Source organism: Myotis yumanensis, unplaced genomic scaffold, assembly GCF_028538775.1.
Source record: "Myotis yumanensis isolate MYYU_CA2020_CCGP unplaced genomic scaffold, mMyoYum1.0.hap1 SCAF_6, whole genome shotgun sequence".
NCBI classification, from domain to species: domain Eukaryota; kingdom Metazoa; phylum Chordata; class Mammalia; order Chiroptera; family Vespertilionidae; genus Myotis; species Myotis yumanensis.
The window spans coordinates 72,300,144-72,327,489 of NW_027223757.1; the positions used below are offsets into that span (position 1 = coordinate 72,300,144).

General features: G+C 38.7%; 1 protein-coding gene across 2 annotated transcripts in view; it reads right to left on the minus strand.

Annotated features, from left to right (window-relative positions):
* Positions 1-27,346, minus strand: part of PRIM2 (DNA primase subunit 2) — a 282,668-nt gene that overhangs the window by 43,987 nt on the left and 211,335 nt on the right. For both annotated transcript variants that reach the window (XM_070419340.1, XM_070419339.1), the window contains exon 11: positions 3,701-3,827. In XM_070419340.1, coding sequence (XP_070275441.1) covers positions 3,701-3,827 — 127 coding nt within the window. The remainder of the gene's footprint in view (positions 1-3,700; positions 3,828-27,346) is intronic.

Here is a 27,346-nt window from a genome sequence, read left to right on the forward strand (position 1 = left end):
ACTTCATCCAGAATACAGTTACACCTACATAGATTCATAACTGGTTGAACAATCCTTCCAGGCAGTGCCGCTTAATGAAATAATGTGAGCCTAGGGGACTAGTTAGCTTTGCAAGTAACAAAAAAATAAAAGGGCAGAGACTTCTGGTTTCCAGTCTAGCATGTAAGGAGCTTAGAAGTTGCCTCTCCATCCAAATAAGTAAAAAGCTGAACTGAAAAATCAGCAGCTGTTCTTGGATCCATTTGAGAAGTGAAGTCACAGGGCAAATCACTGTCCCCAAAACTGGAGAGAGAAGGAGACACAGGGAATCTCAACTTACCAGAGCAGAAATCCTTGTGGAAACTAAATACTGGGGTAGGAAAACTGAACCTGGACAGATTGCTAGAGTCTCCGTGTGGTCAATTCTAAGAGTTAAAAACTCTGAGGAGACCCACTCATGGGGGAACCCCACACTTTTGTAAGTTTAACATCCAGGAGCTCTACCAGATCTTCACAGTGAATAAGAGAGAGAATCCCCACATCCTCCTGGCAGTGGGAAAAGAAAAGTAACCATTTTGAAAGAGCTATCTGTTCTTCTTAACAAGGCCTGCCTGCAGGAAACACTATTTTATCAGAGCCTAAAAAGCCTAACCTACGTGGGGGAAGGGAAATACCCAATTCCAGCCACCTCCAGCCGTCCTGCCCACCTACGGAGGCCGGGGGGTGGGGGTGGGGGGGTGGGAGATGGTGAGAATCACTGTTGAAGTTCATGGCTCACTAAAAGACTGAGACCTAATCACAGGACTATAGAACACTCTCCCCATTCCATAATACCACTTCATTACTAAAGGCCTCTTTACTGGAGTTCTTTTCACCCAGTATGTCATGTCTACCTTTCAACAAATAATTAAAAATCTTATGAAAAGGCAAAAAAAGTACAGATTGGAGAAGCTAGAACAAGCATCAAAACTAGAGTCAAATATGGCAGGGATGTTGGAATTATTAGGGAATTTAAAACAACAATGATTAATATACTAAAGGCTCTAAAGGTGAAAGTAGATAACATGCAAGAACAGATGTGTAATATGAGCAAAAAGGGATATTCTAAGGAGAATCAAAAAGAGATAAAAACCACTAATGGAAATGAAGAATACCTTTGATGGGCTTATTAATAGACATGGCTGAGGAAAGACTCTGAATTTGAGGATATGGAAATAAAACTTCCAAAACTGAAAAAAAAGAAAAAAGACTAAAAATCCACTCAAAATAAGAACTGAATATCCAAGAACTGTGGGACGACTATGAAAAATGTAACATACAACTAATGTAAAACCAGAAGGAGAAGAGAGAAATAAATAGCAGCAACATTTGAAGCAATAATGACAGAGAATTTCCCTCAAATTAATGACAGACACCAAACCACAGATCCAGGAAGCTCAGAGAACACCAAGAGGAATAAATGCCCAAAAGATACACCTATACATAATCGTGTCCATATTTCAAAAAAATCAAAGAAAAAATTATTGAAAAAAGCCAAAGAAAATAAACACCTTAGCTATAAAGGAGCAAAGATAACAACACAACTAACTTATTCTCAGAAAGCATGCAAACAAGAAGAGAGTAGAGAAGTGTTGAGAGAAAAACTCCCACAAACTTAGTTTCCTGTACCCTGGTACATTATCATTCAAAAGAGGAGAAATAGATTTTCTCAGAGAAACAAAATTTGAGGTAATTTGTTGCCAGTAGACCTACATTGCAAGAAATGTTAAAGGAAGTTCTTCAAAGAGAAAGAAAATGGCATAGGCCTGAAACAGAATTATATAAAGAAAAGAACATCAAACAATGGTAAGGAAAAATAAAATTAAAATGTTTATTTTTATTTTTTTTAAATCCTCACTTCAGGAGATGTTTGTTGTATTGATTTTATAGAAAGAGGAAGGGGGAGAGAGAGAGAGAGAAACATTAATGTGAGAGAGAAACATCTATCAGGTACCTCCCATATGTGCCCCAACCAGGGATCGAGCCCACAGCCTAAGTATGTGCCCTGACCAGGAATTGAACCCGCAACCTTTTCTGGTGTATGGGGATGACCCTTGAATCAACTGAGCCTCCTGGCCAGGGCCATTTTTCTTATTCTTAATTGATCTAATAGATAAGCAACAATATAGTTGCACTCAACAGAACCATCAATCAACTGGCTATCATTGACATCTATAAAACAACTACATCCAACAACAGCCAATTACGCATTCTTATCAGCTCACAAATAACAAAGCACTCTGGTATGGGATGCCAATAGCGGGGACGGCTAGGCAAGTGTGGGGTAGGAGCTATCTGGGAATTCTTTGTACATTCTGTTCAATTTTGCTCTGAACCTAAAACTGTTCTAAAAAAAAATGAAGTTTCTTAAAAGGACAGATAAATGTGCCTATAAATAATATGAAATCATTCAGTGTTTGGTAAGTATAGTATTTTTAAATGATAGTTCAAATTAAAAACAAAATAAAACAAACATAATAGACTGGAATAAATAAAATACAATTTATCAGGAGTAAGAAATATAAAACCCTGCATTTAAGCTAATAAAAGTAAACGAAATGTGTAACAAATGCTAGGATCTAGAAATTGACAGAAGAATCCCTGGGAGGAGTTTTACTTGGCCAAGCTCCATGTAAATTGCATGCCTGTTGTGGCAGCTAGGAAAAGCTCGAGGCTTTTTCAACAGAAGTATCTGGCCAATGGTTTTCAAAGTTCAGAAAACATAAAAATCATCCAGGGAACTTGTAAATACATCGGAGTTTATATATCTGAAGGTGGGGCCTGAGAATATGCCTTTCTAAAAGGTAGGTTAAGTGACTACCATCACTGCTGCCTCTTCATCTATGAAATATGAACACACAAGCATTTTTAGATGCTCTGTACACATGCAGCATCTTTCTTAAAATTCTCTTTGTGATTATAGGTCTTTAATAACCTAAATGTGTATCTTTTTAAAGAGTTTCATTTAAGATGCTAAAACAAAACATTTTTTGATACATACACTGTAGTAAACTTTGGTAGTCTAGAAAATTTACTAATATGGACTGTTAAACCATTCTCTGACATACCAGACAAATGGGGAGATTTCAAGGTATGCTCAGAGAACTATTTTAGAAAAAAGTTTTTGAACTCAGAAATCTATAGAAAATAGTTTGACACAGATTTTTTACTTTTTACCCTTCAACTCAGGCAAGTTGATAGGTGTTTGATACAATTCTTCACTTAATCTGTGTTTGTTAATCAGATGATAGTAATGAGAACAAAACACATTTTTCCTCGATAGTCTTCTGAAAATCAGTGACTCTACTATTATAAACTTCAAGGCATTCAATTTCAAAAAGCTCTGAAGAACTTGTGTCAGTCGGCTAAGACACTTGCAGAACGAGAGAGAGACAGACAGACAGGCAGATAGACACGAGCAGGCGAGGGGGAAATTGAGAACAAAAGAGCCGGGTCCAGCACAGACAGCAGCGCAGCTGCATGACGTTCTCTTGCCTGACCTAGTTCAGTGACAAGACAAACCGGCAGAAGAGTAATGGGTCTCTGGCTTGACACTGATGACTAGCATACGCTGTAAACTAGTTCCTGTCAGTGATGCAAAACGCCATCACACTGTTTCAGCGTTTCCCACTGAGCTCTTGGGTTTCTGTACTTCACAAACATGTCAAGTGGAAGCACTTACCATGATAATCCCCTTGGCCTGGCGGATTGTTTAGAATAATCTTCAGGCAACTGAAAGGTGTATAGTCTGTCCTCTTGCCTTCCTTTCCGAAGCTGTGACGGATATTGTAAGAGTAGCCTTTATCAAACTGGTTGAAGGGAAAAGAAAAAAGAGACAAAAGTAAGCCAATATTGTAGGTGTGGTATCAGTAATCGGCTAGAACCAAAGAGCAAAGAGTGATATTTTCTAAAACAAATTCAGCATTCATGGGCAGATGTACATTCAGGTCACACACATCATTTGGGTTCCTTATGATACAAATAAAAATGTCTATGTTTTTGAGATTTATCACATGTCATTACACGTATTAGGAGTTTGTTCCTTTGTTGCTGAGTTTTCCTATTGATGGATACCTGGGCTACTCTAGTTTGGGGCTATTATCAATAAAGCTGCCATGAACATTCTGATAGATGATTTTGTGGACATATATTTTGATTTCTCTTGGATAAATACCTAGGAGTGGAATTGCTGCCAACTGTTTTTTTCCAGAGTGGCTGTAGACCCCACCAGCTATTCATGTAAGTTCCAAATTCCCCCCAAAAATATGGTGTTTCTTTTAGTTAAAATGTTTTTCTAAGAAATGGGTAGTGATATCTCCTTTTGCATTTCCTTGATGACTAATACTGCTGAGCACATTTTCATAGGTCTTTCTTGGTTACTGATATGCCTTATTTATTAAGTGTCTATTCATATATTTTGCCCATTTAAAAAAAAACAGGATTGTCTTCTTTTTATTATTTCATTGTAAGAATTCTTCACAGTTTCTGGACTCAAGCCCTTTGTTAGATACAGCATACCTTGGAGATAAGGTGAGTCTGGTTCCAGAGCACTCCAATAAAGTAAGTACATAGCAGTAAAGGCACTCTTAATTTTTTTGCTGGTGAAGGGTCTTGCCTTCAATTTGTAATAAACACAACATCTATGAAGTGCAATAAAGTGTGGTATGCCTGCATAGGTATTACAGATATTTTCACAGTGTATGGCTTGTCTATTTATCTTCTTGGTATTATCTATATATATATAAGCCTAAGCGACTGTTACTACTGGAACGACCCGTTGCTATGATGCACACTGACCACCAGGGGGCAGACGCTCAACACAGGAGCTGCCCCCTGGTGGTCAGTGCACTCCCACAGCCAACCTCCCTTGGCTGGCCAACCTCCCTCGGCCCCTCCCCCTGGCTGGCAGGCCCTGATCGCTCAGGTTTGGGACGGGGAACTGAGGGTGGGTGGCAGCAGATGCAGCTCCTTTCCCAGGGGGGGGGCCAAGGGCTGGCTCCCTCTTTGGGGATGGCGGCTAACCTCCCATGCCCCGTTCCTCCCCCCAGCTGGCAGGCCCCGATCGGCCTACTGCCCACCCGCCATGGTGGCGGTGCGGCGGCGAGGGAAGGAGAAACGGGGGAGGCAGGGAACCGTATGGTGGGGGCATCAGCCTCAGGCATCTGTTCCTTCAGTGCCCAGCCCAGCAATCATTGCCTCCTCTCCTGACCCCACCAGGGCCTTTGGGCCCTGGGCTGGGATGGGGAAACGGGGGTGGGTGGCAGTGGCAGTGGCACGGCCCCTTTTGCATGGGGGCTGAGGGCCAGCTCCCTCCTCCGGCCGGTGGCCAACCTCCCACTTCCTGTCCCTCCCCCTAGCCAGCAGGCTCCAATTGGCCCACCACCTGCCCACTGCAATGGCAGTGCAGAGGCGAGGGAAGGAGGAGGGGGGTAGGCAGGGAACCATGCAGTGGCGATGTCAGTGTGCGTTCCTTCCACACCGGCCTGGCGACCGTCGCCTCCTCTCCTCCTCTCCCAGCCCCGCTGGGGCCTTCGGGCCCCAATCAGCCTGGCTCTGATTGCCAGCCAGGCCTAGGAACCCTACCCATGCACAAATTTCATGCACCAGGCCTCTAGTTTTCTGATAGGATAAGCAGATATTTTTACTTTTGATGAACCCAATTTGTCAACTCTTTATGCTAGTGCTCTTTGTGTCCTCTCTAATGTAGATTTCAAAAAATACCTCCCTATACTGTCCTTTAGGAGGTGTAATGCTTTAGCTTTTAAGTCTAGATCCTGATTAATCTCAAGCTAATTTTTGTGTGTGGTGTGAGGTAGGAGTTCAGAATCTTTTTTATTCCTGATAGGGGAGGCAAGATCTTTTCCCCTCTCTCTTCTCTCCTAGGTTCAATTGTTGGGGCCCATGACTCAAACTACTAAAAGACAGACTACCAAGAAGCAACACACAATTTAATTACATATACATGTGTCACTACACATAAGGGTGTCTTACAAAGACTCAAAGAGGCAGCCAGATGATTGACGATACAGACACATCTTTACAAATGTATATATATATTTTTATCTAAAGGGAAGTTTGTACTTTCATTTTAGGCAGCTAGGGGAGGTAAAGTGCTTTTCCTGCATCTGCTGGTTCTCAAGTGCCTTTAGGTCAAAATAATCCCTATGCCAAAGTGGCGTATTTTGGGATGGCTTATTCTCTAATACCCTTCATCCCCGTGGGATAAGCGCTGTTCCCATTCCTTACTAAATCACTTTGGTACCCTTGTCAAATTTGACCAGAAATGTGTGGGTCTGTTTTTGGATGCTGTATTGTACCAGGGATCTGCATGTCTTTCCTTCTGTCAGTGCCACACTGGTTTTTGTTTGTTTGTTTGTTTTAGAGGAAAGGAGAGAAAGAGACAAACATCGATATGAGAGAGAAACATCGATCTGTTGCCTCTGCAACCTGGGTGTGTGCCCTGACGGGGAATCACACTGCAACCTTTTTGTGTGCGGGACCATACGTCAGCCAACTGAGCCATGCAGCCAGGGCTCACGCTATCTTCATTACAAAGTCTTTAGCATTAAATCTCAAATTCTAATAATCTAAGACTGTAAGTCCTCCTGCTTTGTTCTTTTTCAAAATTGTTTTGGCTATTCAATGTCCTTGAATTTCCATATAAATTTCAGAATCAGCTTATCAATTTCTATTTTTTAAAAAACTGCTAAATTTTCAATAATCAGTAGCTTATGGCTTCACAACTACCTATCTGCCAGTAGAAATCTACAACCAGGAAAACAAAGGCATTTCAACCTAAAAACAACTTTCAAAAAAGAAGACAAACTTTCAAACCAACATTAAATTTCACCGGTGAAAACAAGAACATTTAGAAGTTCCAGCAAGCATCTTTTACAAACAACTTCTGTTTGTTTTGTAAGTCATAAACATTAGCTATAGTCAATCACTTTGTGCAAACTTTTGGGTCTGAAGTGAATTTAAATAGATACAAGATTCTGTATGTTCATCAGAAAACACTGAAAGAACTTTTTGTGCAAACTTTTGGGTCTGAAGTGAATTTAAATAGATACAAGATTCTGTATGTTCATCAGAAAACACTGAAAGAACTTTTTGGTCAGCTATTCTGTTAAAGTAATGGAAAGCTACTCTCTCGAAAGGACACAAAGCTAAATTAGTATTTTTTTCACCTCTTTCTCCTTTCCAATTTATTTACCTGCTGTCTGTGTGTATATATGCCTACAATTTGGACCTTACTGAGCCTTCTGACTACCTGCTTATCAAGAACACAAGTGGTCCTCTCTATCTAGTTTTCACACAGGCTAACTTTTGTAGCATTGCAGAGAGGGTGCATTTACTGTGAGATGTTCTTGAGAGAATACTTTCTAAGTGTCCATACCCACAACTTAAAGGAACATCTCCAACTATTTGTGTGGGAACTAAGCGAAGAGCACACTTTCCCATTTTGGCTCCTCCATCCTACTCCTTTCAGTGACAGGAAATCCAGCAAATCCGCTCTGGTCAGAAGGTGGGTGAGTGGCAGTGTGTGACCTCCCAAATTAGGCCTGCCATCCCAGCTGTGGCGCTGGAAACACCCCATCTGCATTTCTGCCAAAGTCAGCAGTGAATTATTTTCAAGGGCACAGTGTTACCAATGGAACTCAAGAAAAGTGAGAAAGCAGGCACATCTGTTTGTTTTTCTCTTGTAAATCCATCTTTTGTCAGTCTAATTTACAGGCACCAGCTGGAGAACTTGAGTAGAAAAACAGGGTATTTTCCTCCCCTTTGGTTTTGTCCAAAAAGAGCAGGACATATGTTCTCCATCTTCACATCCTAATCCCCTTCCCTGTAGTCAGGGAGAACATTTTCAGTTCTAGAATGAGCAGATTTTCTTTCCCTCAGATTTCCCCTGAGGCAGGGTCTAGCTAAAATTTTTAAATTGTGATTAACCATTTGGTTAGAAAGTGAAAAGGAAATCGTGAAATGCCAAAACCCACCGAAAAAGTATTAAATAAAATGATCGTATGTGATTAGATAAGATCGTTGATTAAGCAGACCACTTTCGGTGAAGCTAATAGATCAAAAGAAACATCAGCTGTGTATGAAGAAACCTGCCATATCATCAGAGGAAAGTGGGGAGCTTTCTGCTCAGGATACCAGTGGCGTGTGGGCCAGTGGCTGTCGTTTCTCTTCTTCATTTTCTGGAACATAAGACTGTACCCAGTAGACTCAGAAAACAAGGTCTGAGGGTCATCCGTGACTGGGGTCTGTGTGATCTACATCATAACTGTATCTATTAGGTCAGACATTAAATAAAGAATGTCACCTACAAATTCTTAATGCAGAATTTAGTACAAATGCAATGCTGTTATTAACAATAAAAGTAACAGTGATGTTCCAATACCTATAGCTTACATTTCTACAGATCCTTAGCAGTGACAGAGTGATGATTTTTAGACTCTTTACTACTTGTAAGGTATAGAAGTTAGGTCTCCGTATTTTATAAATGAGGAAATTAAGGTTTCCAGAGATCAAGTGAATAGTTATTTGAATTACTTAGGAATAAGTAATCCCAGTGGAAAAGGTGAAGTTAAAATCTTAGTCCTCTGCTTTTTTAGAAAATGCTACAATATTATAGATGGAAAAAAAATAAATAAATATAGGCAACTGTCAGTTACCCAAGGCAAGCCTTCAACTGTAGGCTGCTTCCCTACTGTCACTCAGCTCCTTCAGGGACAGATGAAAGTCAGAGCAAACCACAGTAAAACAAAATGACTCTGATTCTAGTGAAAACCAGAGAAAGCTGTCTACTCCCAAAAGAAATGGTAAGTCTAATAAACCACTCGCAGATCATTTATTTGCTTTCTAATTTATCATAATTTTAGCATCACAAAAATGCCAAATTTGAAGTTACACATTTGAAATAAAAAACAATACAAAACACTAAACAGTGTTTGTGCATGCTTTCAAATTACCAGGCACACTGGGTAGTCCTCCTCTATAATATTCGAGTTGGGGACATGGTCAGGAACTGGAGAACAAAGTCAGAGAAAAGAGTATGAAAAATGGAGAGAAAAGAATGCAGAACACACCATTGTTTATGTATTTGATCCTCACCCGAGGACATGGAGAGAGAGAGAGAGAAAGAGAGAGAGAGAGAGAGAGAGAGAGAGAGAGAAGGGACATCGATTGGTTGCCTTCTCTACACACACTCCCTGACTGGGGATCAAATCCACAACCCCAGGCATGTGCCACTCCGGTAGGGCCGATCACTTATTTAACTGGCAACTCCATCTGGGGCTTTAGCAAATTTAGTTTCCTTATCAGAATCATGAGTTAAGAGCTGGAACAGGCTTTAGACATCATCTAGCACAGATATATATATATATATGCGCCTAAGTGACTGTCACAACCAAAACCACTGAACGGATGACTGAACAGGCTGTGTGGGGCAACCAGGCCAGCAGGGGGGCAGTTGGGGGTGATCAGGCCGGCAAGGGGGGCAGTAAGAGGCGACCATCCAGCGGGGCAGTTAGGGGTGACCAGCCTGGTGTGTGTGTGTGGGGGGGGGCAGTTGGGGGCGACCTGGCTGGCAGGGGGCATTTGGGAGTGACCAGGCCAGGAGTGGGGGCAGTTAGAGGCGATCAGGCAGGCAGGCAGGTGAGCAGTTAGGAGCCAGTGGTCCTGGATTGTGAGAGGGATGTCTGACTGCCGGTTTAGCTCGATCCCCAGGATTGTGCCTAAACTGGGAGTCAGACATCCCCTGAGGGGTCCCAGATTGGAGAGGGTCCAGGCTGGGCTGAGGGGACCTTCCCTTGTGCACGAATTTTGTGCACTGAGCCTCTAGTTATTACATAGAAAGCAAGGGCTAACCCTAAGTTGCAATGTGAGTTGGGGAAAGAAGCCCTGCATTCCCTATATCTAACACTCCCATCCAGTCTGTAGCCCAAATGCTGAACACAAAGCCTACCATACTATAGTTGCTCATTAAACATTTACTAGGGTCAACTGTTAAGAATATTTTTTTTACTGTATGGTCATTAGCTTGTCCCTACCAGAGGACTGAAAGCTAATCTTATATTTATTACTCTGTTAACTTTCACTGACAAGAGATTTAGCAGAATCCTATCACTAAATACTGTAACAACATATTACTTAAATGGAGACCTCAACAATTTAACCTGGGGGAAATGGGCTGGAAGAGTTGTGTAGGTCATTTTAATTGGCTATCTGTTCAGCTACCGTGACTGATATTAAGAAAAGGACATATCAGTGATAGAACTTTCAGTATCTCACCTGAAAAGCTTGTTTTAGAAAAGTGTTCCTTATTCACTGATAACATTGACATAACAGTGAAAATGTATTCAGATTCCAAATGAACTTTGCCTAAATTTGAAGACAGAAACCACAAACAATCCTTCATTCCCTACAACGCATTTACTGAATCACATACTGAGAGCCTAAAAGACAATTTAGTAACTCCTAAGAAGTGGTCAATTTAGTCACTACCTCACTGGTAGGAAAAGAGCCAACATAAAGCAGGCACCACCAGGAAAATCGCAGGCGCTGGCTCCTGGAGGTGGGATGCTCTAGTCCAAGGGGAGCTAGCTCAGCTTGAATACAGTGGTCCTTTCACTCACTGAAAACAAGGGAAGCCAACGGAAAACACCAGCCAAGCCTCAGTCAAAGACTGCACAGAAGCACGCTGTCCAGAGCTTCCAGTCTCCAAGGAAAAGGCCTCCTCTTCTTCACAGATATAAGAGTGGATTTTTACAAACATTTTGAAGTAAAAATTAAATGTGAATTTATTCAACTTCTGCTAGATTCATTTAATCCTATTTACTTATTTTCCCACTATTTTTTGTCTTCCGCGCCCCCCCCCCCCCCCCCCCCAGACTTTGCTTTTCTAGATTGCCACATCTGGCAACTTTAATCCAGAGTGAGTATTTCCTATAAATTCCTATTACAATGGAATTTTAAGGATCTAGCTTGATCATTAAAAATATGTTTCAAAGTACTACTCACAACTATAATATATACACATATATATTATACACACAAACACATATATACATATGTTGTATGTAATAAGTCTAAGGTTTTGAAGAGCTATCAGGATGATTACAAACATATAATCCCCTACTCCTACAAATGTTAACACGTTGCGTACCGCATAGAAATCTCTAAGACATACGCCAGGGACCGCACGTTTTTGGGCAAACTGCATCATAATGCACTTTAGGTGTTGTTTTTCAATAATTATAACATTTTTATTTACAAAAACAATTAAAGTTCCTAGTACTTTTTTAACATATGGTACTGTGTAAAACATTTTCCTCTATGAAGAGGGACCAAACAAAATTTACATAAGTATCTAGATTCGCTCCTTTTTCCATGGGCGTGAAAAACGAGAACACTCATGAGCAGTCCTTAACAGATGGCGCGCGAAACACGAGAAAACTCCTGAGCGGTACGAAATGTGTTAAATACCTAAATATTTTTTATTATAAATATTTAAATATTTACATATATATTGATGTATTTCAATTATATGTTTCTGAGTACATAAAGGTTCAGAATTATCATATATTCCTGGTGACGTACGTTTTATAAGCACATATTTGTCCTGCATAGTACTTTTCTCCTTGTACTGAATTTTGTTGATATTAGTATTTTCAGTCCAGTTTTATTTTTATTCCACCTGCAGGTATTCCTCTCTCCTTCTTTATGCTAATCTTTAGTGTCAGAACATCTTGAATAAATTGCAAGTGGAGTAAATTGGTTACCCATGACCACCCTCTAGTGGTTACTCATAGCATATTAAAATAAACATTTTTCTATGAATGCCAGAAATGAATCAGATTCCCTAAAACAAGCAAAACAACAACCATCTTTAGCACACTTTTAGCACCATCATAATTATAAAATTAGCTCCAAAATAACTCTAAAAGTGAACTGCTAAAATAATTAATTTCCCCAAGTCATCACAATATAGTGAGATATTTCACTTATTAGATTACATGTCATTTTCTAGTCATCTAAGTTGGCTACATAAGAGATGACCAAAAGAGACGATTACATTACATTTTAAAAGCTAGCAATAAATGGTAGGCAAATGTATCATGCCCCAAAATGACAAATGGCATGAGGTACACTTTTAATTTACAGTGACAAGACAACTTGTTCCTCTACAATTTCAGGGATAAACTGAAGATCTGTTTGCTGCCTTCTGTCAAAGGTGAGTGTTTTGTTTCTCTCCAAAGATTAGAAACCAATAGATTCCACTTGGTAAGACTACATTTCCTAAGGCTGCATCTGAAGGAGATCAAAAGAGGAATTCCCAAAATATTATGTCAAGAATTAGAAAAGGCCGAAACTGGTTTGGCTCAGTGGATAGAGCATCGGCCTGCAGACTGAAAGGTCCCAGGTTCGATTCCGGTCAAGAGCATGTACCTGGGTTGCGGGCACATCCCCAGGAGGGGATGTGCAGGAGGCAGCTGATCGGTGTTTCTCTCTCATCGATGTTTCTGACTCTCTATCTCTCTCCCTTCCTCTCTGTAAAAAAATCAATAAAATATATTTTAAAAAAAGAATTAGAAAAGGTATGTGAGGTGAGAAATGGCTAATTTATTTTTAAAGAGAATTTACAAGGCTTTTTGGAGAACAAGTTGATTATAAGACCAAGGCAGGGAAAACACAACATGAGCTGGAGCATCTCGGGCTGCAGAGAGGACTTGCTCAAAAAGAGGATAGGGTGTGTCAAAAGGGTTCCGGAAGCAACCAACCAGAAAGAGCTCCCAACGGCCAAAGTTGGAACAATCTGAGCAACAAAATAAACAATAGCACTGAATTACAACATAGAATGGAATGTTTAATTCAGACTACCCATGAGTACCTACTGATATAAGTACCTGAATAAATAAATGGGGGAAAGGGAACAGCTTTTCCTTACAGAAGAATTCCAATGGATAAATATAGGAGGACAGGGAAGAGAAAATAGCCATTAGGTCACCATATTAATAACAGTTGCAGGCAAGGTCCTCTAAAGGATGCCAAATTAGCAAGCAGGGCATTTACGCAGTCTAAAAGTATCTCCCCCAAGACATTTTGAGGAGAAAATAGTAACTCTACAGTGGAGAAACCCAGCAGATGCCACCTTAACCAAGTGATCAAGTAATTAGTTATGTTGATGTCATATGCCCCTGATGTTGATGCAATCAGAAGGAACATCACTCCTGCGGTCTTCTTGCCAAAAATGCATAAACTCAATCTAATCCTGAGAAAACAGTAAATAAACCCAAAGTGAGAGACAGTCAACCAAAACAAACAAACAAACAAGACAAAAACCACCTGACCAGTACCCTTCAAAAGTATCAAGGTCATGAAAGACTAAGAAACTGTCACAGACAGGAAGAGATTAAGGAGACACAACTAAACGCAATGCTCGACCCTGGAGTGAATCCTGGAGCGATGAAAGGAGATTAGTGAGACAGCTGGTGAAATCTGAGTAAGTCTCTGGTTAACAGTATTGCACTGTTGGGAATCTGTTTTTTTTTTTTTTTTTTTTTTCCTTGTTGTCCCTACCACACCGGGGCCGCTTTGACCTGACCAGGGTCGTCCCTACCTCACGGGGGCCGTTTCAACCTCACCGGGGTCGTCCCTAGGGAATCTGTTGATTTTGAAAACAGTGTAATAGTTATGTAAGATTGTTAATATTAGGGAAAACTGGGTGAAGTGTATATGGAACTCTTGGTACTATTTTTGCACCTTTTCTGTAAGTCCAATTTTTTAAAAATAAAAAGTTTACGTGCCAGGCGGTGGACTAGGCATAACACAGATTATCTTATTTGATTCTCCTAACAACCCTTCGAAATTGGTGTCATTATCCCCATTTTACAGGCTGGAAAATTGGAATGATGAAGTAGAATGTTGTGTCTGGACTGAAATCTTTTTATGACTTGCTCAAAGTTCATATTCTTTCTACCCTGTTATGATAAACACATGCACAAGCATTTCTCATCCAGTAAACATAGGTCATCTCTTCTCAAACTAGATTAAAATTTTAAAGTGGCAACAATTCTAAAAATAGCTCCTGCTATTAGAACTTAGTGATAATTTTCAATTTGCTTAAAATATGTGGTTTAAGGGAGGGAAACAAAAGGCTTTCCAGCATCATAATAATAAAGGGCAAATGACTGTATATTTAAGTAAAGCCATTTTAATTTACTGTAACATCTAGCAAGTCTTGCAGAACTCTACAAAATAGAACACACTGCTACGCTCCCAACATAAAGCATAAGAAAGGTTGATTTGTTACAAAGGTTGTCCAACAGGCATAGGTGTTTTCTTATATAATTCACAGATACCTAGCACAGAAACTTAAGTGAATTTTCAAATTTATTTTAGTGCTGTTTTGTCTCATAACATTATACCACTTACCTATATAACCAATATATAAATATTATTTAATACAAAGGAAAAGCATATCAAACTCCAGGAAAATATCTGAGAAATAATAAAATATTCATGACAGAAGAGAAATACTTCCCCCTTTTCCCTTTTATTGATACGTTACTCACAGGCATCAGAATTAAAGTCTCAAAACAAAGTGGCTGCTTTCTTGTAACCAAATGTAATTAAATTGAATTATTGATGGACTGTGTTCTCAGCAATGCAGGAAGAAGGCTCTACCGAGGGAAGGCTATGTAAACTTATTGTATAGCTTCAGGATATCTGTTTGCTTCTCAAGTTGGATGTGTTATCTCATTAAGAAACTAAATTCACTTTGCCATGCCATTCTTTTGAATTAACTATATATAAGGGACATCCTAAGAGAAAAAGGATGACAAGATAAACCAGAAAATGCTTTTTTTTAAGCACATATTTTTATATGTTAGGAGATACTTTAAGTAGCATAACAAATCTTTTATATATCCATTTACAGGAATGTAATTTAAAAATCAATCTATCAGTGATATATTATAATGAACATGGTCTAAAGAACAACTGGAGAGAGTAATCTGTTACTGAGCAAAGACTAATGAGATAGTTTGAGACATTTCAAAACAAAGTTTTAGAGTTTTGTTCAAAACAAAATGTTGAAGCCTGTAATACCTTAGTCAAGGAAAACAAAATCAAATAAAAACACACATAGCATGCAGCAGACTGACAAATCTCACAGGGAAGAAGTGGGGGGGAAAGGGGCAGGAAAAGATTAACCAAAGAACTCATATGCATTAATGCATAACCCAGGATCACAGACAAAAGTGTGGTGAAGGCCTGGGGAGGGGGCAGGAGCAGGGTGGTAGGTGGTAAAAAGGGGATATCTGTAATACTTTCAACAATAAAGATATTTTTTTTAAAAAACACACACATAGTCTACATTAAACTATGAATATGAAAATTATTATGTTTCCACTGTAATAAACTGGTTATTATTGAATGGGAAAGGAGGAAAGGGAAGACTAGATATAGTTATGCCATTTATACAGCTTTAGTGCCCAGGATGGGCGTGGACATTGCAATAGCTAAAAACCTGAATATTTAAACTTCTAAGCAAAGTAGTAAACTCTCCCTCTCTTCTCTCTGGATATCCCAACTCCCCTGTGGCCGGGGTTACACATCCCTGTGCCCACGTGGCACACAGTCATGTTGGGCTCCGCATGTGGACTAATGGACTTTAATTAGCTTGGATGCTGAACTACACACCTGGCTGCAACATGGGACGAAAGCTCTGGACACTGGCCTTGTTTCTGGCTTTGCTGAAACCCCAGCTGACCCTTTTCCAGGACTGGCTTAAAGGGCAGGGGACTTTGGAACCAGAGAAATTTAACTCCACACCAATAAAATCTACCACCTACCTCTCATCCTCCCGTGGGGCTTCTGAAAATTGTTATTTCAGCAATGCCTCAAGAACCCCACTCTCACGAATAACGGAGGAATTCCACTTGTATATTCCTCCAGCAGCAATTCCCTATGTCTTTTATACAATTCTCACCTTTCTAAAGAGTGAATTTTCAAACCACTTGGTAATCATCTCATTTACTTTCACCACATTGTTGAAGCATGTATAAACAGTTAAGTTATTGTATTTCCTGATGGACAACTGAATAACAGAGTTCCTCAACAGCAAATTTGAAACTCCAATCTAGCTCTGCTGATTCCCCATCCAGAGCTTATTCACTGAATCATAACACGTCTTGGCTATTTACCATGTGTAGTGAAGGATACAGAATAGCTTGTCGCAATGTATTAGAAAGAGCAAATACATCATAGGTGTGTGTAGCAGTCTACCAGGCTCCATTTCCATGTCTGGGTGCATTTTAAATTCAATAGATAAAAATCACCATTTGGTGTCTTAGAAATTACCGTCTTGTTTATTGGCTCTATTATCTTGACACACAGAGAGAGAAAGAGAGACCTTGAGCTAGCTCATACATTCAAGATCCTTCAACCTGTGGTTTCTATCTACAAAGCAGATAAGATCTAAGCGTACTGTTTATTCATCAGGAGCTTGGTCTAATGCCTATTTGGAACTCAAGTGGACACAGAGAGAAGGCAGTGGATAGATGTTGGGTCTAGAGTGAGAGAGGAGTGCCTGGATAACCACCAGGATGCAACCCCCAGGAGGACAGGGATTGTCTATTTTGCTAACTGCTGTGCCTTTAGCTTCTATGACAATGCCTGGCACATACTAGTGGCTCTGTAAGCATTAAGTGGGACCAGATGCAATTGCCATGACATTAGCCTTTTTTATCTACATAAATGGCAATTCCTTGTGGTTTCATCTAATACTTATCAAATGAATAGTAAACTATAATTGTTCATTTCACAGTCTCTCCTCTGGGCCTGAGCTAGAAAAATGGCTCTTTCTAGAAAAAGAGCAGAGCAGAGTGAGTGGAGGAGTGGCGGTTGGTCCTGCTCCTTTGCAGAGCGAGGAGCCAGGGTCTCATGCTCCTGTTCCTGCGCAGTGATGACAGGCACTGAATAAACATCCACTGGTGGTGGTGGTGGTGACTGGGATGACCTTTCCCTGACACTGTCTATAAGTAATTATTAGGAAATTAAGGATAGCCTCTTGTAAAGTATAGAAGCAGCTGGCTTTAAATGCATTTGCGATACCGTTCTCAGCGCCACAATCACCATGTTATAGCTAAAATAACTGAGGAACAGTTGGATTATTCCTCCAAAGCCACAGCAGAGGAGTCGAGAAAACAATTAAAGTCTCCAGTTCATCACAACATGTCTCTGTCACCAACTATACAGAAATATTACACATGTGTATTCCTAAATATGTTCTTATGGCATTTAACTACATTAGGCACTTTTCCCCTTCATTTAGCTTTTTTCTTATGCTATGTCACATTTAGAAACTTTTTTTAAAAAGTCAGTTGCTTGTTATTTTACTGAGATAGTTACTAGATAATTATGTGAAGCACCTCTCCTCCCAACACACACACACACACACACACACACACACACTGCTTCAAATTACCACTCTGCTACAAAAAAATTCGGGAGTATCTATCTTTTCCAGTTCTCGGTAGTTTATCAGATGTCATAAATTAAGCATTTACTATAAAGTATCATTTTCTGTTCTGTTTCTCAAAGAAAAGCTGTTCCTGAAATAAGAACTCTTAGTATACATTAATTTGAACTTAGTGATTTAAATGATAATAAAAATTAAAAAAGGAAAGCTGGAGATAGCTGTAAAAATCTAAAAATGGCACTCTGATACGACAGTTTCTAGAATCACAAGTCTACTAGCAGCTCAATATGTAGATTAATTTTCTTTAAGATTTGAAAGCCACCTCTGGTGTCCCGTATGGCACACAAATGAGCAGAACAGTAATGAGAAACATCACTCGCATAAAATTACAGGAATAATATTTTGATATGCAGCTTTAAAGAGTAATTTGTTGAATACTAATCATTCTCAAATCAAGTTGATGCACTTAATTTATTTCTGAAGAAATAAAAGCACAATACCACTTTTGAAACTTTACTAGGCACTAATGAGAACCTTTTCATCAGGTAGCTAATCTTACATGATTTATATATAAGCTGAAGAATGTGTTTTATTCTATAATATAAACAACTCTCATTTCACAAATCTTGCTGCTCTGGCTCACGTTAGGCAATGAATGTACTCATCATGTGGCTTAGGTTTCTCTTCCTTAACGTATTAAATGCAATTGGACAGTGCGTGTGATAGCAGGGACTTCTCTCCATTTTCTTAAATCTTTCTGCTTTATGCCCACTGTCCTTGATAGCAAGGATATTCAAAAATTATACATGAAATTCCACAGGTATACACATAAAATCACATGTAAACGTACAATGAACTGTTAGAACTCAATTCCTTAAAGGTTCAGAGGTTATTACCTACTCTTCCCTTCTGTTATGAAAACATCATATCCCACAAACCTGTAAAATTAAGCTACCCGACCAACAAGCCCAAGCTGTTTAGCTCCAAAATTGAGGTGACACAATGTGCAAAGGAAAGTCACCCGAATTCCACTCAGGGAAAATAATGCCCTAAAACCCATCTCTTCATCTCTCTCGGCTAAGCCTTCATTCAATATTGAAACAAGTAATCTCAAAGTCCAAGGTTTTGGCTGCCGCTCAGCACTATTCCATTCAACTGGGGATTGAGCAAAGCAAAATGAAAAGGCGCTTTAATCTGTCTTTTCTTCTCTTCTTGCTGTACGACACTGACAGCATCTTGTTCATTAACTAAACTTTTTATTTTCTTAAAGAAATTGACTGAAGAGAACTATACTGGACATTGAAGAAAGAAGGCAGAAGATAAAAGGTATAGTTTTTAAAAAGCTAGGTTTTTGCACCCTGACAGGTGTGCTCAGTGGTTAGAGCAACTGAATAGACTGAAGGGCCATGGTTTCGATTCCCAATCAAGGGCATGTACCTGGGTTGCAAATTCAATCCCCGGTCGGGGTTGAGGTGCGTGCGTGAGGCAACCAATCAATGTTTCTGGTCTCTCTGACAATGATGCTTCTCTCTCCCCCGCCCCCTTCCACCCTCTCTAAAAATCAACGGAAAAAATATCCTCCAGTGATGATTAGCAACAACAACAACAAAAATCTAGGTTTTAAAAATTCTAGTTGGAGATGCAAAGTATTCATAAGTGATACAAAAATATAGAAAAACATTTCAACAAATACAGTGACACCAAGGCAAAACCAGGGCTGGCTGGGGTTGGAGACAGCTCCGTTCCGGTGACTCAGAGTTCATACGCATTGCCTGTTACCACTCCTCCCCCTAAGGAGATAGGATTATACATATGAAGTTTTAGAAACTATGAACCCAGTTTGAAATGACTATACATTTGCCAAGTGTGCTGGAGTCTCCAAAACAATTTCTGGTGCTGTGAGCCTGACTTTCATTGTGTTTCTCACTGCTGTGTGGTCTGTCATGGCAGGGAGGTCATGGGGGGAAAACAACCGTAATTCTTATTCATTACCTCATTGATATTTATGAACTTTTGCTTTGATACTAATTTGAAGAAGAAATGTCATTTCTAATTCTGCCATCTTCAAACGCAAACTAATAATGCAGTGAAATTCTAAGTTTAGGCAGGTGTTCTGAAGGGGAATAAATGAAAGGTTAAAAAAAATGAGAAAATGCTTTTCATTTATTTTTTATTTGGGTTTTTGAAACCTCAATACACAAGACTTAGAGGCACGCTCGCTTTCTTTATTATTTTATCATTATGTAAATCAAACAGCTTTTCTTTTCCAATAAAATTCTATGTGTAAATTGCCATTGTGAATATCTTGGGGCCAAAAAAAAAAAAAAATTAAAAGAACGATGCTGGTTTGAAGGAAGCTTCAATTTTAAAAAATGCTCCTCAGCTTTACAACCTAACTAGCAACAAACTTTACAGTTTTCTGAAATCTCCACTAAAAACTGAACTAGGTCTCCTCCTTCCTCAGGAAATAGTAATCCCAACACTTAAATGAAACAATAATCTTGAAGTCACATCCCAACATTGGTGGTTTACTTTCTGGCAAATGTTGTTTTCTAATCACAGTAATAGTTGCCTTTTATTGAGTTTTTACTCTGATCTAGGTACTGCGCTGCATATTTTATTCGGTTTCCATCCTATCAATAGTATGAAATAGACTTCACTAGCATTTTACAGATGTGGGAACTGAGGTTCAGAGAAATAAAGCAACTTGCTTAATGAAGCCTGCACTGCTAGTCAGTGGTCTGAAGTCAGCTCTGAGTAACTAGGAGGTACCTGTTCTAAAAATATAATTTTTCAAGACAAATTAATGTATTATAAACCTGAAATATAAACTTTACCCAGCACCTAACAATATTTTCCAAGTATGATTATTCCTCCTATTTTACAAGTCTGAAAAGTAGGTATCATAGTCATCTCTTATATTTTCTAGGTTATACTATTCATAAATTGTGTATAGCACAAATAGCTATATAAAGTTATCTTAATTATAAGATTAGATCCACTTTATATAAATATAAAGTTACATCAATTTTGCTATTAGTAACACCTACATTTTTACACTATTTTTCAAAAATTGTCATGATTTGACATTCTGAGAGCATAGTAGCCATTGTGAATTAGAGACCATGAAATACAGTCATAGGGCCACACCTAGCTTGTAATTATTATGTAGGACACTATTTTTTTTCTAATAAAAATCTCAATGCTTTAATTCCAATCATGAAATGAATTCAATTATTGAAAATATGTTGAATGGCATGGTTTATTTTCCTCCTAGCTTAATTGCAGTTTTATAGGTTTTATGAATCTTTACAGTTCATCTAGGACAACCTGGAAAGCCTTCAAAAACCCTTTCATTAGAGTCCTCAGAAAGGAATCAATCCTTTCAATGTTAAGTATCCAAGTATTTTACAATACATACAACCAGAAAAATTATCTTAATATTAGAAAAAGAATACTGTTTATAGATACCAAGAGGAAGCCCTCAAAGTATAAAGAAAGAACTGTGATGTCATGGGACTTAAGTAATATTTTCAACAATAAAGATTTTTTAAAAAAGAAGAACTGTGATATCCAAGACATTATCAAGTTAATGAATTCTAAAAGGAAATTAAAGATATTTGTCAATTAGGAATCGCAAAAGAAATGGTAAGAAATCATTTTCTACTCCACGATACCGACCAGGGATCAAATGAAAAAGCTGAAACAAAGGCATTTGGTTGGTACTGCAAACCTATCTAAAACAGGAGAATGTAAGAGGCTTATTCACAGCTCTTTCGCGTCGGTTAACTTTGATCCGAACACTCTCCAGACAAGTGCTTCTATTACCTTTCTTAAAGATGTCACTCTGGCTCAGCAGCGGCCATAATGAGTTAATGAACTAAGGCGATGGCTTCTCATGCACACACTACTCATTTCCACATCCACGAGAAAATAATGGGCAAGAATAACTAACAGAGTCCACCAGAGCAAAGAGTGAGAATGGAAACGAAAGCTGGAGGCTTATGAATTCACCTTAGAATTCATCGACAGAATATGAACTTGACAAGTTTTTCTCATTTAATTATACTTTTCCTTCTATAACTTGGTGTTCAAACCCTAATTTTTTTTAAAAAAAAACCTCTGAGTAATGAATACAGTAGATGACAGCATTCAGGGAGAAAGGAAAGACTGTAAGTATAAAGAAAATCTAAGCTTAGAACTTCCTTATTATAGTCATCAATGTTTTGCTTTCAAGGAAAAATCAATAATGTTTACTTAATTTCACAACATTGATTTTTAATTAATTCTATACCTTAGAAGAGGAAATGATTAGAAACGGATACTTTCCACAAATATCACATGTTCTTAATACTTACAATGTCCTCCCTCTACCAAAAGGGCTCAGTTATTTTCCTTCACATTAATGTGCACAAAATGAGTACTGGTTAACTAGCAATAATTTTTGTAAGTAAATGACAGTGGAAGCTACAGACACAATTGCTGCAACTCACAAGAACCAATGCAAAACAGGAATTATTATCTTATATACAGGGAGGGCACAAGGCAGATCTGGGTGAGGGTTGGTACCTTGATCAAGATCATAAAATGAATCAAATGGTCAAATCTTAATAGAACCGAACTATCATCACTGTGCTCCCTCATAACCAATGCAGCATATCCTAACTTTCATACACTAACAATCCACACTTTAGAAAGAATTTTCACTTCCAACAAGCTTACTTAGCACTTGATCCTCACACACACATACACACACAAAGCAGGTACTATTTCCTCCCTACTTCAGGGGAGAAAACAGAAGCCCAAAGATAGCAAATAGTTTTTTGAGCTCCCAAAGCAGACTCAAGGGCCTGGTCTGTGCTTTAGCTTCAGATCCGGTGCTCTTTCCAACACTCAGGCCTGGTCAGTACTTGAAATATCTGCAACAAAGTACTTGGACAGGCACGCCCTCTTGAAGACTGGATAGCTCCTCGATCTTCATATTTAATCACACATTTATCTTTATTATTCCTTTCATATCTTCATAAGAATAGAATTTTGGCCCTGGGCAGGGGGCTCAGTTAGTTGGAGCATTGCCCCATATACCAGAAAGGTTGTGGGTTCAATCCCCAGTTGGGCGTTTGCTCGAGGCAACAGATCAATGTTTCTCACAGAGATGTTTCTTTCTCTTTCTCTCTCTCTCTCTCTCTCTCTCTCTCTCTCTCTCTCTCTCTCTCTCCCCACACACACACATACACACACATATCAGTGAACAAACCCTCAGCTAAGGATTAAAAATAAAAGAATAGAATTTTATGTACATTTTTCTTTATTTGAACTGCTTTAAAAATCTCTATTGTTATTGCTTTTTTAAAAAAACCTGTACCTACCTATACAACTAGAAATTGGACTAACTATACCCATTCTGATTCATGTGGCCAATGCAAAGCACTTTCAAATACTCAGAAAAATGTTAAATGAAGTATATAGCACATATCTATAACACAACTGTCCTTCTGAATATGGCTCAAAGATAAGTGATAACTCAAGAAATATATAGTGAAAAGACTTTTATAATAGTGTACAAATATCAGAGAAGAAATGGCTATGAACAAACTGAAACAGTTATGATCAAACCAAGTGCATTCACATACATACCTTTGGCACAGTGTTAAAATATGACCCATAGAAAATAATGCAAGCCCAGCCAGCGTGGCTCAGTGGTTGAGCGTTGACCTGTGAAGCAGGTGGTTATGGTTCAATTCCTGGTCAAGGCACATGCCCGGGTGGCGGACTCAATCCCCTATGGGGTGAGCAAGAGGCAGCCCATCTATAATTCTCTCTCATCACTCATGTTTCTATCTCTCTCCCTCTCCCCTCCTCTCTGAAATCAATAAAAAAATGTTTTTAAAGAAAATAATGCAAAATGATGAAGTTATTAACAGACTTTAACAGTATCTTGAACAATCTATAGATATAAAAGCCTAAGTGACTGAACAACCGAACCACCAGTTGCTATGAGCACACTGACCACCAGGAGGCAGATGCTCAATGCAGGAGCTGCCCTCTGGGGGTCAGTGTACTCCCACAGCCAATCTCCCATGGCCAGCCAACCACCCACGGTCCCTTCCCCTGACAGCTGGCCAACCTCCTGCAGTTCCTCTCCCCAGCCAGCCAACCAACTTCCCTGGGTTCCTCCCCCCAGCCGGCCAACCTCCCACAACCCCTCCCTCCAGCCGGCCAGGCCTCCTGATTGGCTCCAATGGCCGGCCAGGCTGAGGGTCCCCACCTGTGCATGAATTCGTGCACCGGGCCTTTAGTACAATTATGAATTCCATTGCCTTATAAGATGATGAAAAATACTATGCTAAAGGGAACTCTTCAAAGGTGTCTTTAAAAAGCCCACAAATACAACTAAGATGACTATAAACACAACTTAAATATAATAATACCATCTATAACATGATAAAGTATTTCACATCCTGTTAAAAATATAATACATTTGACAGCTTTTCCTACTGTGCTCTGGGAGAAGCATTAAGACTCCAAAAAGGTAGGTGGGGTTGTGGGAAGAAGAAAAGAAAAAAACTCCATAAAGAAGTATTCTTCATGTAAAAAAAAAAAAATCCAACATAAAAAAATCTAAAATTCAGAACATACAGATTACATATATCTTTTTTTACATTTTATTTTTATTTTTTAAATTTATCTTTATTGTTGAAAGTATTACAGATGACCTCTTTTTCCTCCTTTGACCCCCTCCACCCTGCCCCTGCCCCCACTCCAGGCCTTCACCATTCAATCACTATCCACAAAGTTCACTACATAACTAATTCTATGTGTGTAACTAAAATTTAAAACAGTGTCTCTCTGCAGTTAATAGAAGTTAATAGAAGTGCAGCTTCCATAGTTCTGATTCTTTAGATTCATGCTCTTTCTTAGACCTTCAAATAAGACCTTCTGAATACTGACCTGCTATCACTTTTTGCATCAACAGCACAACATAATATTGTTTTCCTAACAATTACTACGTTATTTCGAATGCTCAGTTTGGATGACTAGTAGAAGTAAAAGTAGCTCTGGGACAGTTTTACTTCTGAAATGCTAGATGGTATTGAGTGCTTATTTTTCATGGGATTGTTCTCCTTGTAGCAACTTCATTTAATCCATACAATAACCTTTTAAGACAGATATTCTCAGGATCTTCATATTACAGATAAGAAACCTACAACATGGGAAGGTTAAGAAACTGGCCAAAGTCGGGATACAGCTGCTAAGTGGTAGGGTAGAGGTATGCATCAGAGCAATCTGATTTCTAAGCACTCAACTGCTCTAGAAAAGTCTCTGTAGTTTATCAGATAAAACTACCTCTCTTCCTTGGATTTATTGGGGGGGGGGGGAGAAAGAGGAAAGGGAAATTATCCTCAATGTCTTGATTTCGCACCCTTTAACTTCTGAACAAAGAACTTATGATGTCAGTCTTCTAGCTCCCACTGGTATTGCATCTGAGATAACTAGAACTGGTATCAAAAACTTCACTTTGTTCTGAGCTATGTAGGTTACTAGTTCTGTGACTTTAGACAATTCATTTAAACTTTCTTAGACTCAATCCCAAACTATAAAATGAGATTCAATAATATTCCCTATGAACCGTATTTCAGGGTAACCAAGTGCCCACGATGAGTAGAGAACATTCTTCACAGAAGAATTCCAGCTAATAAATGTAGACATGAAAATAAGATGGTTGATTTGGGAAAGCTGATTCAATGGATAAAACCACTTGATGAAAAGGTGAAGGGGAACTTAGAGTGGAATGTTCAGGCTACTGATGTGACACAATATGAAAAACCAAGTACCACTTATGAAGGATTCTTGGCAAAAAGGTTCCTAAGCTATCTCCACTTACAGGAAAATTGGGAATATGGCAACAAATTAAATGACACCACGGCGGGGGGTGGGGGGCACAAAACAAATAAATCGAGAATGTGAAACATTCTACAAAACAACTGGGTTGATTTCTTCAAGTTATAGACTACAGAAAACAAACAAGAAAGAAAAGGAGAGGTAAGTAAAGGATTACTAACAGAGATTTATGTCACAACAGTCAATGTAACATATGACCTAAAGTAGATCATATATATATGTATGCAATTGGGGAAATTTGAATTTGATCTGGGTATTAGATGTTATTAAAAAAAAGTTACTGTTAATTTTGCCAAGTGGTAAGATATGGTATTATAATTATATAAGAAAAGGTTTATAATTTCTAAAGATATAAAAGTGTGCATCAAATGACATAGTCTAGAATTTGCTTTTAAATACTTTAGCTAAAGTAAAAAGAATAAAAAGGGGCATATAAATGAAATATGGAAAATATTAATAATTGTTTGATATGGTAATGGGAATATGGGGATTTGAGTTTGCACATGTTCTAAATTAGGAGTCTGCAAATCATATCTGGCCCACAGACTAAATCCAGACAGCTGTCTCTTTTTGTCAGTAACAATATAGTCTCATCCATTTGTTAAATATTGTCTATGGTTGTTTTCATGCTACAACAACAGAGTAGGTGCAATGGAAACCAAATGCTCCACAAAGCCAAAAATATGTACTATCTCTCCCTTTAAAGAAAATTCACTTATTTTTGTTCTAAATTCTTTTTTTTTTTTTACTGCCTCTTTGAGAGGAAAGTTAGCCTCAAAAGATTTTTCAGAGCCTTTCTCCTTAAGACTTACCAAGGATTTTCCCTACACTAGCTTCTCAGAAATAAAAACAAAATCACCCACAAAGTAGGGTTGAGGTAGCCTCATACTATTTTCCCATAAGTGAATAAATCATTTCATAGCTTCAAGGTAGTTACTTTTCTGCTAAATCTAGAGGCTTAAAATGAAAATAAACAAATAAGCCAAAAAAGCAGAGGTAAAAAAAACCCCTAAAAACTAAAAAATATATTATTATTTTGCTTCAAGTTCCCTGGGTTAAAACAGAATAGCCCCAGGGAAACAATATATTACATGTTTCAACCCATTACAACCAAAGGGAATTTTTCATTTAGGGATGAAGGAAGGGAGGGAAAGTATATACACATACAATGCTGGAATTCCGTCCTTATGGATCCAGTGAAGAACACTGTACACCAAGCATGTCAAACTCTAGGCTCGTGGGTTGACATGCTTCTGTACACCCACGGGCCATTTTTTTAAAAATATATTTTATTGATTTTTTACAGAGAGGAAGAGAGATAGATAGAGAGTTAGAAACATCGATGAGAGAGAAACACCGATCAGCTGCCTCCTGCACACTCCCCACTGGGGATGTGCCCGCAACCAAGGTACATGCCCTTGACCGGAATCGAACCTGGGACCCCTCAGTCCGCAGGCTGACGCTCTATCCACTGAACCAAACTGGTTAGGACAGCCCACGGCCATTTTTTTCCTAACTATAAACTTCTGTATATTTTGGATTAATAGTTTAAACACATTCTTTGGCAGTCTTCAACTTAGCTTACATAACCTTCAGGTATACCCATGAGCTGATTAGCAATTTAAGGCCTGAGAAAAGCAAAGTTTCAGAGGGAAATACACTAAGACACGAATGAGTTTAATATGCAAGTACACTAGCTAAAGGGCATAATTAAAACTACATCACTCTTTTAAATCTACATAATTACGTCTCAAAGACATTCTCATTAGTGTCTTATCCTTTGCCACTAAGCTGGAAAGGGCCTCGGGTTTACATGGTTGGGAAAAAATATAAAAAGTTACAGCATATATACACACATACATACATACATACATACAGGTCAAATAAAATACCTACAAAACTCAATTAGTGAACTTTCCTTTTTAAAGTAATACATAAAAT